The sequence below is a fragment of the Olea europaea genome, unplaced genomic scaffold (genome assembly GCF_002742605.1).
Source record: "Olea europaea var. sylvestris unplaced genomic scaffold, O_europaea_v1 scaffold3269, whole genome shotgun sequence".
Lineage (NCBI taxonomy): Eukaryota > Viridiplantae > Streptophyta > Magnoliopsida > Lamiales > Oleaceae > Olea > Olea europaea.
The window spans coordinates 14,787-29,077 of NW_019251591.1; the positions used below are offsets into that span (position 1 = coordinate 14,787).

Sequence of the window (14,291 nt, forward strand, 5' to 3'; positions counted from 1 at the left end):
GGTATGATTCTGTAGAATGGAATCGATTTCAATTTTGATGACTTCTTTCCACAAATGACCATCTGGAGAAGATATAGCTTCTTTATAGCTTTGAGGATCATTCTCCATCAAATATGTGAGAAAATTAGGGCCAAACGTCTTAGAAGTTTTGGTCCTTTTGCTCCGTCTATTGGATCTTTACTACTGCCAGAAGCAGAAGATTCCATTGTTCGTTTAATAGGAGTTAACAATTTAGGAGACTTACAAGGAAATATATTCTCAAAGAATTGTGCATTCCTAGACTCCATAATCGTGTTTGGATGAATATCAGGTACATTCGAATAATGCACAAGGAACCAATATGCACTACAATTTTGTGCATAACCAATGAACAAACAATCAACTGTCTTAGGTCCAATCTTGACCTTTTTAGGAGGAGTCACCACAACTTTAGCAAGACATCCCCACATTCATAAGTATTTATATGAAGGTGTTCGATTTGTCCAAAGTTCATACGGAATCTTATCCATATTATTTCTTAACACTTTATTTAAGATGTAATTTGTGAAAAGAATAGCTTCTCCCCACATGTTCTGTGGTAATCCAGAACTAATTAACATAGCATTCATCATTTCCTTTAAAATTCTATTCTTACACTCAGCAATTCCGTTCTGCTGAGGTGAATAAGGTGCAGTAGTTTGGTGAATTATTTCATGTTTAGCACAAAATTCACCAAATGGTGATTCATATTCACCACCACGATCACTCCGTAGCACCTTTATTTTCTTAGTAAGTTGATTTTCAACTTCATTCTGATAAAGAATGAATTTATCGATAGCTTCGTCTTTGCTTTTAAGCAAGTACACATAACAATATCTCGTGCTATCGTCAACAAAAGTAATAAAATACTTATTATTGCCTCATGTTTGGACAAATTTCAAGTCACATACATCACTGTGGACTAGTCCCAATGGCTCGATACTTCTTTCAATACTATGAAACGAAGACCTAGTAAGCTTAGATTCAATGCATGTTTCACATTTATGATTTGAATCAATTTGAAACCTAGGCAAGTAATTTAGTTTGCTTAGTCTACGTAAAGCATTGTAATTTACGTTACCTAATCTACCATGCCACAGATTAGGAGACTCAAGCAAGTAAACAGAAGGAGTTTTCTTATTACTCATAATAGTTGGGGTTACAGCAATTACATTCAATTTAAACAGGCCATCAGTCATATAGCCTTTCCCAACATAAACTCCTATTTTGGTTATCACCAGCTTATCCGCCTCAAAGACCATGGGGAACCCATTCTTGCTCAGAAGAGACCCAGAGACCAGATTCTTGCGAATCTCTGACACGTACAACACATTAGTCAGAGTAAGCTCTTTGCTAGATGTCATCTTCAGGATCACCTTGCCTTTACCAAGCACTTTAGAAGTTGCAGAGTTTTTCATGAACAATTTTTCACCATTTGTAACTGGTGCAAAAGTAGTGAACATGCTCCTGTTGGAGCAGACATGGCAAGTGGCCCCAGTGTCCAGTCACCACTCCTTTGGGTTAGACCCCACCAGGTTAACCTCACTAATCATCGCCGTGAGGTTTAGCTCTGACATTTCATCTGAGAGATGATCTCTCTCATTTCCAACCATTTTAGCCTGAGGACGCTGCTTATTATCCCTCCGAGACTGACGGCAGTCTGCTGATCAATGCCCAACTTTGTCACAATTGAAGCACTTTCCATTGAACTGAAACTTAGGTTTCTTTCCTACCCCTACCTGCAGGCTTCAACTGAGACCCTTTCGTAGCCTGTTTTTTATCTTTTCGATTTTCATTACCCTGTTTGGATTTAAAGGAGTGAACTTTCTTAGTACCAGAACTTTGGCCGTACTCCAATACAAAGCCTTCCACTGAGGAGGTAGCTTGTGAATAGCAGTAGCTACATGTAGAGATTCTGACATGGTCAGACCCTCAACATGCATTTCTTGCAAAAGCACTTGATACATTTACACTTGGATCACCACTGAACGTGAATCAACCATTTTGAAGTCCATACACCGACTGGCTAAGAATTTCTTAGATCCGACATCCTCGGTCTTATATTTCTTTTCCAAGGACTCCCAGAGCTCCTTAGCAGACTTCTTTACCACATATACGTGATACAGCGAATTCTGTAGGCCATCCAAGACATAGTTGCGACACAAAAAATCAGCATTTTTCCAAGCGTCCCAAGCTGCATGCCTATGCACATCAGTGTCGTTTTCAGCCACAATAGGGGCATCCTCAATGAGGAAATGTGCAAGGCCCAACGTAGTGAGATAGAAAACCATCTTATTCTACCATGTCTTAAAATCAGCACTAGCAAACTTATCCGGTCAAATTGCATGATTCACCGGAAATGAAGCTGAGAACAATAGTGGCTTTCGTTGTTCACATCGTTATTTCCATATGACGCCATTGAACCGAAACAAGCAACAAATAATTTAGAATAATTATAAGTTTGTAAAATTGTATATAAATTCGAGATCAAGTTATCTGTTCAGAAAATAAAACTGCAGAGTTGAAGAATGGATTATTTTGTCAAATTATTAATAACTTAACAATCATTTAAAATAAATTAGAAATCATGCAAAAACCATGAACTGGAAAAATTGACAAAAACTAATGAACAAAATTTGATTTACTAAAGCGAATTCGATTTAAGCTTGTAGGTAAATATTAAAGAATCAAATCAAACCGAAGGCCTATGTATTCATAGTTTCCTTAAATCGAATTCGTCGCCTCACCGGAGTGCAAGAAATTTTGATCGGTGTTCGATTCCCAGGATACAATCGGTTGTCGGTTCACGCAGCACTACGTTAACTGCCTACGAACTAGCTGTAATATACTCTATCTCACAAAAAAATTATAAGCACAAAGAAGAACTTGAAAGTAAGAAAAAGAAGATTGTTGCTTAGAGGAAGAAACTTGCATTTCACTTGTAATTTTCCAACCTAGAGAGACTCCTATTTATACCAATGGAAGAAAAGCTAGCTCATTAATTAAGGAGTTAAACCATTCATTGATCAAAGAGTTAAAAACATGAAGGGACTTGAATTACTTGAGTTATAACTGAAGAGACTTTTATTCAATATTTTTCATTCAATTCTCAGAGAGGGAACACCCAACAATGGCTAGTATTGTCCGATCCGCGTTGTCAAATGATTTTCCACAATATATAAACAAATTTCATTGCCATGAAAAAAACCCCATTTCTCACGTGCTTCATGAAGAAGTGTCATTGCTTCACCCCTATTCTCTGTCAAGCTTATTGAAGTCGATCACAGGAATTCCTCCCCCCTCCCTCTCTCTGCTGAGTAAAATGTAATATCCTTTTTCTCTTTCAAGCTTGGGTGAGGAAGACATTTGATTGGAGGGAGTATATATAGGCATGGACGAGGGAGGTGACAGCAAGTAGGGTTAATGAGTCCAACTTCAGATCATCCCTCAACCGTGTGATTTGTAGGTAATTTAAAATGCATCTCATCTCTGTGTTGAAGACTATAAAACTATAATATTCTACTCTAGCTAAAAGTTAAATTAGCTTTTAAATAAGGTGTTTCAATGTGACATTCATGTAGATATTTTGAGTTCATGTCTTAGTGCCACATATTTATAAGAATCATTCGTGAGTTAGATCTTTAATAAAAATAGAAGGTGATAAAGAGGAATATGTTGAAAACATAACTTGTGTGTTTTCATTGTATTCTAAGGAAAGAATTTCCCTAATTTCTCATACAATCTATATTCTACATGTTGTGTAGAAGACTATAAAACTATAATATTCTACTCTAGCTAAAAGTTTAATTAGCTTTTAAATAAGGTGTTTCAATGTGACATTCATGTAGATATTTTGAGTTCATGTCTTAATGCCACATATTTATAAGAATCATTCGTGAGTTAGATCTTTAATAAAAATAGAAGGTGATAAAGAGGAACATGTTGAAAACATAACTTGTGTGTTTTCATTGTATTCTAAGGAAAGAATTTCCCTAATTTCTCATACAATCTATATTCTACATGTCAACTAGATTTTGTATAATATTTTTATTGATGGGACCTTTAGACAAAAATAAGCAATCCATGCCAATGCAGTTCTTGGTTGTTTTATAAAACCAAGGGCAGTATGTCAGTGATTGAAGGTCCTTAACACGTTTGCCCTTGTCAGAATCTCAAGTCAAGCGCTGATTTACTTGAACAGAATCCTTGAGTAGAGATAAATTGCGTCGATCAATAAAAGGTTGAACATAAAGAAAATCTGTAAAAAATGAAGCAACTGGGTACAATGGTCGATGGAGACACGTATAATTTAACCCTTTTTCTTTTTTCTTTTTTTTTTTTTTTTTTGGGGGAATTTTTAAAAAAAAGGGGTGGTGAGTTTAGAGCATTTTCAATGCATTGTATGGATTTTTATCTGGGTTATGTGGAAGTTGGAAGTCTTTTGATCTATATGATATTCATGTTTATTAAATAGATATCAAAATTCAAAATTAGTTTCTAATGCATCTATAGATTGTTATTTAGATTTTTTTATTTTTTAAATAAAAACAAAACAACGTGTAAATCTATAGATCAAAGGTGCAGAGCTTCTAAATCTAGATGAAGCTCTAAACATTGTATTTTTTTCTGTCCCTTGACTCTGGTGAAATCTTCATCAGCTTGCATTGAAAATGATTTTTATGAACATCGTCTATTTTTACTTATGTGACATAATTTTTAGAACAATTCACAGTAGCATTAGTGCTAATGTTTGAATGGAAAATTTTGAGCTAGAAATGAACCTTCGAATTTTCCCGATTGGGCACCATGAACTCGACTATAAATCGAGAAGCGTTTGAACACCGTTTTTCGCACGGAAAATTTGGCTCTTATTTAATGGGCTATTTTTCCTTGAGTGAAACTGTAAGACCCTAAAATTAGATATTTTCTCCTAAAATCATAAATGCGGAAAGCAATTAGATTTTTCTTTAACACGATAAATATTAATGACTTATAAATACTTCCAAATTTAGACACCGATGTTACAGAAACAAGCAAAGATGGAATTTTGTTATTACACTTCGATGTTACACCTCAATTCATCGAGTACTACATAGATGAACACAAACATGACATGGAGAAATGAAGCAATCACGAAAATTTATTATGCACCATAAGGGTTTCGGTTTTAGAATGATCGTCCTGCTCTTTAATGCTATTTATCTCACTTTTCGAATAAATTCAGGTTAAATTTAAAAAAAAATAAAAATAAAAAATAAAAAAAAAAATAAAAAGAAACTTTTAATTGATCATAGATTGCATGCAATAGATCATGTTGCAAGTGTTAAAGTACCACTTGTGTTACGTAACATTACCCAAAGAAACCCTGTTTATTTACCACTATATTCAAGATCCTCAGGATGCGCAAAATTCTGCAATCAAACCACAAAATGCTTAAAAATTTTGAAAACACGTCAATGGTACTCAAACTCCAGCCACAAAAACTGGTTATAATGCTGAAAATAGAAAACGGCATTTGCTGCTAATACGCTAATAAAGTAAGATACAATCATATGATATAATCCGACCATTCAGAAATAAATGAAGTATGATCCATCGACTCTCCGGGAATTTCCTCGTGCTTTGTCGGCTGTTCTCTCCCGCCGACCAACCTAGCCGGATTTCCCACTGCTGTGGTCCTTGGTGGGACATCTATCAAAACCACTGACCCCGCACCAATCTTCGCACCTTCGCCAATCTTAATATTGCCTAGTATTGTTGCTCCGGCACCAATTAACACTCCATCATCAATTTTGGGGTGCCGATCACCGCAAACTTTGCCAGTTCCGCCTAAAGTCACATGGTGGAGGATTGAAACATTGTTTCCAATTACAGCAGTCTCGCCTACCACCACTCCAGTTGCATGATCGAAAAGGATGCCTTTACCAATTTTCGCAGCTGGGTGGATATCGACGGCAAAGACATCGGCGATGCGAGATTGTAGCGCAAGTGCAAGAGGCCTCCGAGATTGAGTCCAGAGTTTGTGAGCCACTCGATGGGCCTGAAATACAATAAAATGTACATAACAACATCGTGACTATAAATCGGGGGGAAAAAAATTGGGATAAGCAACCAAACTGAAAGAGCAAATAATTAGAAAACCATGTGGCAAAATAACACTCGGCATATTCTTGAAGAAAAATCATCCGTGCATATTTGGCAGGCAGCATTTCTTAGGATTTACACTGGACACTATAAAAGATTTTGGCTTCTTTACTTTTCTTAATACTACTATCCATCTACTTTACTAGACATACCATCACTTGTTAGTGCTAAATTATATCTTCAGATGAAAAATGTGAAGTATTAGTCGTAGCGGATCAAGTTAAATTGGTGTTTTTTGAGTCCGTGAGCATGTGGGCATGTTATTTCTTGCATCTAACCATGCCAAAAGCACATGAAAAGCAAGAGAAACCCCATGGAGATCTTTCATATCTTTCGAAATCCACCCTATCTACGTCAGGAGTCCATTGATGAGAAGGGGCTGGGGAAAGCTTGAACCCAATTCGAATAGAAGTTAGAGATGGTATTTATGCTCGTCGTATCCTTTATATGGATATCAGAGGCCAGGGGGTCATTCCCTTGACCCGTACCGATGAAAATTTGACAATAACATTCTTCAGTCTTAGTAAGAGGGGGAAGGTTAAGGATTTACCCGGCAAAATTCATTTTATTTGCCTAATTTCACGAAAGGAAGAATTCTTAGAAATTAGAATAATCTATAAATATCTTTATTTTTCTCAATCTCACGACCAAGATATCAAGTTGGCTCAATCGTCTTTATGTTAATCCTTACGGGCCTCTTGAAAGCAAATGAAAGGCTTTCATAAAAATTGTTGTAACAGAAGATGTTGATCATAAATGAGAAGATTGGTCACGTAGAAACAATTCTCTTTGGCTGCTAATTTTCTGGGAAGGGTTTAACAATTTTGCTGGTATCTCACGGTTCAATGGAGGAATTAGAGCTCAACTGAGAGAAGTTCCTTACATAGTTTGTCAATTATTTTAGTTGTGTTTTTCCAAAGCTTTTGACATCCAGACTTGTGGATTAAATCCAATTATAAGTTGAAGATCTTTCTCTTTGCCATTTGGCACATAGCATCATCAAATTCAAATAACAAGTCAAAATGTTCCTGTTTCGCACCGGAAAACACACTCTTTGGGGGCATACCATGCCTACAGAGTTGCAAAAACATACAAATATGTTTGATTCTCATTTTTCTCTCTCTTCTTTTCAACCACATATTCTTCATTAAAATAATACACAAACAAAAAAAATTTCATTCTTTTTCAACCACACATTCTTCGTTAATCTACTATTTCAAAATACATTCTTTAAAAAGAATGGGGCTCAAACACGCCTGAATTTCAATCCATTGTGATTTGAGAAAGTTGACCTAAGTGTGGATAATGGACTGCAGAAGGCCAAAGACAGTTACTTGCAGTTACTTGTTAGACGTAAAACTAAGAAAATCCAAGTTTTACTCCCCGAACAATCTAAGCCCATGTTTGATGGGGATTAAAATTAAATATGACCGTTGAACAGTATAATCTCATTTCTTCATTCCATTTCATCTGACACGAAGTGGTTGAAAAGTTGTGGATCCTATAAAATATGTAGTTAAAATTTCATCTAACATGAAGTGGTTGAAAAGATGTGGATCCTATGAAATATGTAGTTAAAATTTCATCTGACATGAAGCGGTTGAAAAGTTGTGGGTCCTATAAAGTATGTAGTTAAAATTTTATTGTTGATTTTGTCTTGGAGTAAAATCTATCAGGCCAGGGCTAAGTGTGTCCATAAGCAACAATGAGGCTAGGCTAGATAAACAGTTCCAGTAATAGACTAATGTAAGTTCATTCCAACTGCCTGACTAAGGTTGAGAATAAACAAAGATACTCCAAGTTCAGCTCCAACATTGATCACTGACACATCAATTGTCAGCTATAAACTCAATTACTCAAGCTTACAAACACTTGGTGTTCATTAATTAACCATGCTTATTTTCATCAATAAAGAATTAGATAGAGAAATGTCCAATGTATCAACCTAGATTCTCATATTAGAGATTGCCGAGGCCTGCCAACAGGGCTTTTGCTTTTGCAAGAGCTTCCTCAAAAATCTACCTCAATTAGTGTTTGAAAACTAATTTCTAAAATAGCTCTATTTCGAAAGATCTTTTAGGAAGCCAAATTACGTCAATTTCCTCTAAAAGCTACTCTAATTAGAAGAAGTGATTTCATAATAGAGCAAATTAGGCCCAGAATGGCCCTTTAGTTAGAAAATTGATTAATACACTATGATTTTTTTTATTTTTACTATACGTTAATGATTAAGAAGAGGAAAGAAGAAGAAGAATTAATACTTCCTTATAGCAAAGTAACATGCTTTGTCACAATTTTTTTTTCTCTCAAAAGTAACATTGCAATTACATTTAATTGCAACCATAAATCAAATTTATAAAACTTATACACCTAATGTGCAATAATTTTAATTCTTTTATATTTACTTATATTAAATTTTTTGAGTTTGAGGTTTACCTCCTTGTTGAAGTTTTAGATATATCGATTTTTAATTAAAATATCACACAAAATCAATTTTTTATAAAACAATACAGCTTTCAAAAGTTTTCAATTTACTTGTAAGGATTTTTTTAACTAATATTTAGATGATGATTTTATTTGTTGTTGTATTGAATATAAATTAAATTTTCATTATAAAAGAAAGTAGCATGGTATGTCACTTTTTAATAAGTTCAGATATAAATCACCTGGCAAGCGAGGAAACCCTTGTAATTAAGAAGGCAGTGAGAAAAAGATATGCATGCAGGATCACGATAGCGGGTGGCGCGCAAGTCGGCGACGGTGGCGGAACGGAGGTTTGCATCGGTGGAGAAGGAATTGAGGAAGAGGTCGTATAGAAGCGTCGATAAAAGCGTGGAGGAGCACAACTTGTTGCCCAGGTGGAAAGAGAGAGAACGCTCCAGTGAAGAGTGAGAGAGGATTGTGGAGTATAAGTAACTGGCCAAAGCCGGCTCAGCCTCAGCGTCGCTCCGAGCCTCGGCCTTAATCTGGCCCCACAACCAAGCCTCCTCTTCGCTGGATTCGGACTCTGGCGAGGACTGACGACATTCTCCGGCTGGCATTGGTTCAGCTGTGTCTTTTCCGGCTAGATTTCTTTTTGATGTTTGTGGAGACTGGAGAGGGTGGGGTTCGTTTTATTTTTTAATGTTTATTGAAAGTTGTGAGGTGTATGTGATGCCACGTGGATTGATCCTGACCGCTATTTTCATGGAAAATTTCTATAGAAGCCCAGCCCAATTAATGATGTCCATTTCATAATTATCATGACTCCATGACCAAAGCCCAGATACTTCGATAAGCAGCCCATGGGCCTTGATTTCATTTTTCTTGCCCAATTGTTACGAGCCAAGACTTCTAACCCCAATAAAACTTAATAGTTATTACGGCTAAAAGACTAAAATTTCATTTGAGATAATTATACTTTTACTTGTTGTCAATCAGGTAATTGAACTTCAATTTTATTTAATTGAATAACTATACTTTAATTTAATTTCAATCAAGTAGCTGCACCTCGATTTGATTTCAATTAAGATAACTTTGTACAGTTTAACTAATGGAAACTAATGACGTGACAATCAATGAATCATGTCATTATAAAAGGTTTCTAATTTTACCATTTGAGTGAATCATTTTGAAGCATGAACTCAGGGATGTGCGCAAAGGGATGATTTTTAAAATGCTTCTAACGTGAAATAAGTACAATTTCATTAAAATAAATTACGATCAATTGAAAAAGTTGAAGTACAATTATCTAATTAACACCGATTGAAAGTATGATTACTGCAAATGGTACGAGACAATATATAGTAGGTTCTATTAAGTGAGTTAGTGTCACCATCTATTACAGGGAAGTCACCACCACATAAATTGATCACAAGGCTTTTCTACAGGCACTCTCGAACACAAAGTTGGAGGACACAAGTCTTCGTTCATAAGCTATGAAAATAGGAAAAATGATTATAAAACTTTTGTCTTCGACACAGTCTCTCACTAGCACATCGATTTGAAACTCGATTTTCCCGGGCCAAAGTCGATAAATGTATCTGCTTCTTGCAATCTCCGGTACAATCATGCTACAAGTATTTTAGTATGAAAATCTAATCAAATGACGCTGCTGACAGCTTCATCCGATTATGCTTGGAAATACAAAAAGTATGCAAAGAAAAATTTGAGTGAAACTCGATTTTCCCGGGCCAAAGTCGATAAATGTATCTGCTTCTTGCAATCTCCGGTACAATCATGCTACAAGTATTTTAGTATGAAAATCTAATCAAATGACGCTGCTGACAGCTTCATCCGATTATGCTTGGAAATACAAAAAGTATACAAAGAAAAATTTGAGTGAAAATGAAGAAGAGAAAGAACTGCTGTTTGCTTATACGAATCTTGGGCCTAGAGCTCGGTTTTACTTGACTTCAAACGCTTGTTCTGCAAGATTGTTTTCTTGCCTCTTCACCACTGTCTTAGCCGATTTGTAACTCTGTTAGCGTGATTTTTTAGTTTCTCGCCTGCATCCGCGACTCCTTTGGACCTTTGATGATCCTTTGCTTCCAATCATATTTCTTACCATCCTTTTCTCCTAAGACTTTCCCCGCCTAGAGCTCGGTTTTACTTGACTTCAAACTCTTGTTCTGCAAGATTGTTTTCTTGCCTCTTCACCACTGTCTTAGCCGATTTGTAACTCTGTTAGCGTGATTTTTTAGTTTCTCGCCTGCATCCGCGACTCCTTTGGACCTTTGATGATCCTTTGCTTCCAATCATAATTCTTACCATCCTTTTCTCCTAAGACTTTCCCCGCCTAGAGCTCGGTTTTACTTGACTTCAAACTCTTGTTCTGCAAGATTGTTTTCTTGCCTCTTCACCACTGTCTTATCCGATTTGTAACTCTGTTAGCGTGATTTTTTAGTTTCTCGCCTGCATCCGCGACTCCTTTGGACCATTGATGATCCTTTGCTTCCAATCATAATTCTTACCATCCTTTTCTCCTAAGACTTTCCCCTGTAGCAATGTAGCAGCTTAGCGTTTTTAATAATTTGAACTTATGAATTATGATGTGAAGTTCTTGTTAGTACCAATTTTGAGGGGAAGTCTGGTTCCTCGTCTTCATCTTCGTCTTCTGCATCTTCATCGCCCATGTTTTTCATGTTCATCAAGTCTTCCCTCGAGTACATTTTCATGCTGGGTGCTCCTGGCATACCCTGAATCCGAGTGTTGGGCGTGGGGGTTAAGAGTTAATATAGAAGTCAGAACAAGAAGCCAACAAACATTCTATATTTATAAACATGCATAAGTACCTCCATGGATTTTAATAGTTTATCCATTTCAGCCTCTTTTGAGGACTTGGCAATAAAAGGTTCTCTAGGAGTCCTATCCTGAAGAGGGGAAAAAATAAACACGAAAAAGGAGGAAAATTAAGAGTAGGAAGTCGCAGGACGTAGTTCTCATATGAATGTGGCAAGCAAGTAGATACAATCCTTCGTCATGCTGTTAAAAGGAACATCGTAAGAAAAATTATGCATTTGAAGAACATAATTGATGCAGGTTAAAGATTCTGGGAAAAAAATTCTAAACAAGTTGCTAAATAAAAACAAGAAATTCAAACTTTCATGGAAATAAATGCAACTTTGTCTTCACTCAAGAATCAGCCGGTGGTGAAGCTTCGGTTTTTTCTTATTTTATCATATTTCTCATTTATAAACCAAGAAATACAAGCAAACTCGGCCATGAGAACAATGTCACAGGAACAGACACCAGCCATCAAGTATTGAATGTAAGATAGAAATCAACGTCTGATACCCTTTTTTGTATGAAAGGACTAGTTTGGTCATTAGACAGAAAAATTTCTCAAGAGCAAAACGAATGATAACAAATGACACAATATCAAATATGCATTCCAAGCACCAAAAACAAGAACACCTAAATGAGTTCAAGACAGTATTTGGATAATTCATTAGCTATCTAAACTAATTGAAAAACTAGCAAAAGGTGCTCCATTTTGTTGCCATATTTTTCAAAGAATAATATGGGCATGCTCACTCCTTGATACGGGAGAATTGAAGCAGTGGGCAAATTTGCCGGCTGCATTTATTCTCTTGTGTTCACTTAAGGTTAGAGAGAATCGGCCACAATAGGTGAACAAGGTCAAGTACTCAGCATTGTCCAGTAATTGAGATTTTCGGGAAAATTGACTTCCAATATAGGAGGGAGATTTTTTTATTTTACTTTGACATCAGCCAGAATCCATTGAGTTACAAGATATTTGGCCACCAAATCAAGTACAAATTCAAAAATATTCGTACATCTGATTTGGTGGAAAACAAGTTTAATTGTATGAAATCTTTTTGCCTATATCGCTTGCAACCCCTCTAATTTGGAATGAATAAAAAGTAGGTCACAATTGAAAACACATACCACAAGCAATGTTATATCCAACATCTAGAGAGAGGGGGGGGGGGGGGGGGGAAATTCTCTCCAGCTTTACAACACTTGAATGAACGAGAAACACAAACGCATGGCAAAACACAGATGAAACAGTGCCACAACTCAAAGGCACAATAGTATGTACTAGAAAAAAAGAATATAGAACAACAAATCAAACGACATATACAAAATTATTAAGAATGAGAGGCCCAGTACTTGAATCAACGTATTCCAGAATTTAAGAATGAACCAAGATAATAAAATTACTTTCTTCAACAAAATATAAGTGGCCCCAGTCATTGAAGAATTCAATAATGAACCCAGAAAATAAAATTACATTTTTGGGCGAGATCTCAGTTTGTTTAGCTTGGACTTGGTGATATAGGTGCGACGCGAACTTTTCACAGACTTGACATTTTATGAAAGGTATGTCCTCTTTCCTAGCCACCCCAGCTGGTTTCTTTGCACACTATGATATTGGCATCCATGATGATATTATTACTGTACTACACAACGTTAACAATAAAGAAGCTCGATCAAATTTCGCCATAACTCTCTCTCTTTCTAAACTCTAGAATTGTTCCGTTGGAAGGACGTCAAATGCTGAAGTTCAGTGTTTTCTCGGATTTTCTTTCTAGGGGTGTGATGGTGCAAAGATTCTTACGCGTCCTTTTGTTTCTGATTGGTTGGTTTGATCCACGTGTAATGGCCACAAAATACACCTGGAATCTAAATTAATGCCTTTCCACGTTATTTTCTTTGTTTTTAATACTAATAAAATTCAATTATTGTATTTAGGTTAATTTCATTCACAGTCACTGTAGTGATCCAATATTCATTTGGGTATTCTCCAGTTTGTGTATTATACTTCATTTTTATGTCAATTGAATAATTGTACTTTTGATTTTGTCTCAATTTAGGGCACTTTGTTCAATTTCGTCACTTTTTTTAACTACTAACATTGGCACCATGGCATGATTTTTCCATACTAACGGTCATCAGACCTGAAAAAAGTGATACGGTTAAAATTTTTGTTTTACATATTAGGTGTGTAAACTGAAGATAAGCCAATTTGTGATTTTTTTTTTTTTTTTTTTTTTTTTTTTTTTTTTTTTTTTCTTTTTTTTTCTTTTTTTTTTTTTTTTTTTTGTGTTCTTGTATCACTTCTTCCCTATCATGTTTTGATGGCTACACAATTAGTATTAAATGGCACATCAACACATGCGTTAGACAATGTGACAAAATTGAATGAAATGACCTAAATTGAGACAAAATTGACGTATAGCAACCTAAATTACACAAATTAAATTATAAGTATCCATTTAATATAAATTGAACAAATTTATATTTGTTGCACGGCATTATAATTGTAGTTAAGACCCCAAGTCTTTGCACATTATAGTACATATCTCTCCAATTTTTGTAACGTTTATCATCAATTTTTCATTAATCAGCACATCTTCCTTCTAATAATTGTTTTGCCCAAAAAATCGTTCGGAGGAATAAAATGATTTATTTGTTATTATATTCTAAAAAAATAATAAATACAAGAGTACGGCAAAAGATTTGCGCTTTATCTCAAAGTAAAAAAAATAGAAATTTTTTGACATCATATCACCAACAAGAACGAGATGTGTTATTTAATAGAATGTTAAACGGAAGAGGTTAAGGACATAATTGTTGGTTTGAAGGGGTGTTGGGAAAAGTCAATAAAGAAATCTGATTCCCTG

The 14,291-nt window shown here is 35.6% G+C and overlaps 2 protein-coding genes across 2 annotated transcripts; both read right to left on the reverse strand.

Moving 5' to 3' along the window:
- Positions 1-5,368: 5,368 nt before the first annotated feature.
- LOC111385738 (serine acetyltransferase 5) lies at positions 5,369-9,258 on the reverse strand. The gene is made up of 2 exons (XM_023010155.1): positions 8,829-9,258; positions 5,369-6,058 (listed from the first exon to the last, which is right to left on the reverse strand). Exons 1-2 carry the CDS (start codon positions 9,201-9,203, stop codon positions 5,567-5,569), a joined length of 867 nt encoding a protein of 288 aa, XP_022865923.1. The 5' UTR covers positions 9,204-9,258; the 3' UTR covers positions 5,369-5,566.
- A 673-nt stretch (positions 9,259-9,931) lies between these two features.
- LOC111385740 lies at positions 9,932-13,548 on the reverse strand. The gene is made up of 8 exons (XM_023010156.1): positions 13,522-13,548; positions 12,805-13,030; positions 12,651-12,705; positions 12,364-12,442; positions 12,178-12,219; positions 11,436-11,513; positions 11,214-11,339; positions 9,932-11,139 (listed from the first exon to the last, which is right to left on the reverse strand). Exons 1-8 carry the CDS (start codon positions 13,546-13,548, stop codon positions 11,044-11,046), a joined length of 729 nt encoding a protein of 242 aa, XP_022865924.1. The 3' UTR covers positions 9,932-11,043.
- Positions 13,549-14,291: the final 743 nt, after the last annotated feature.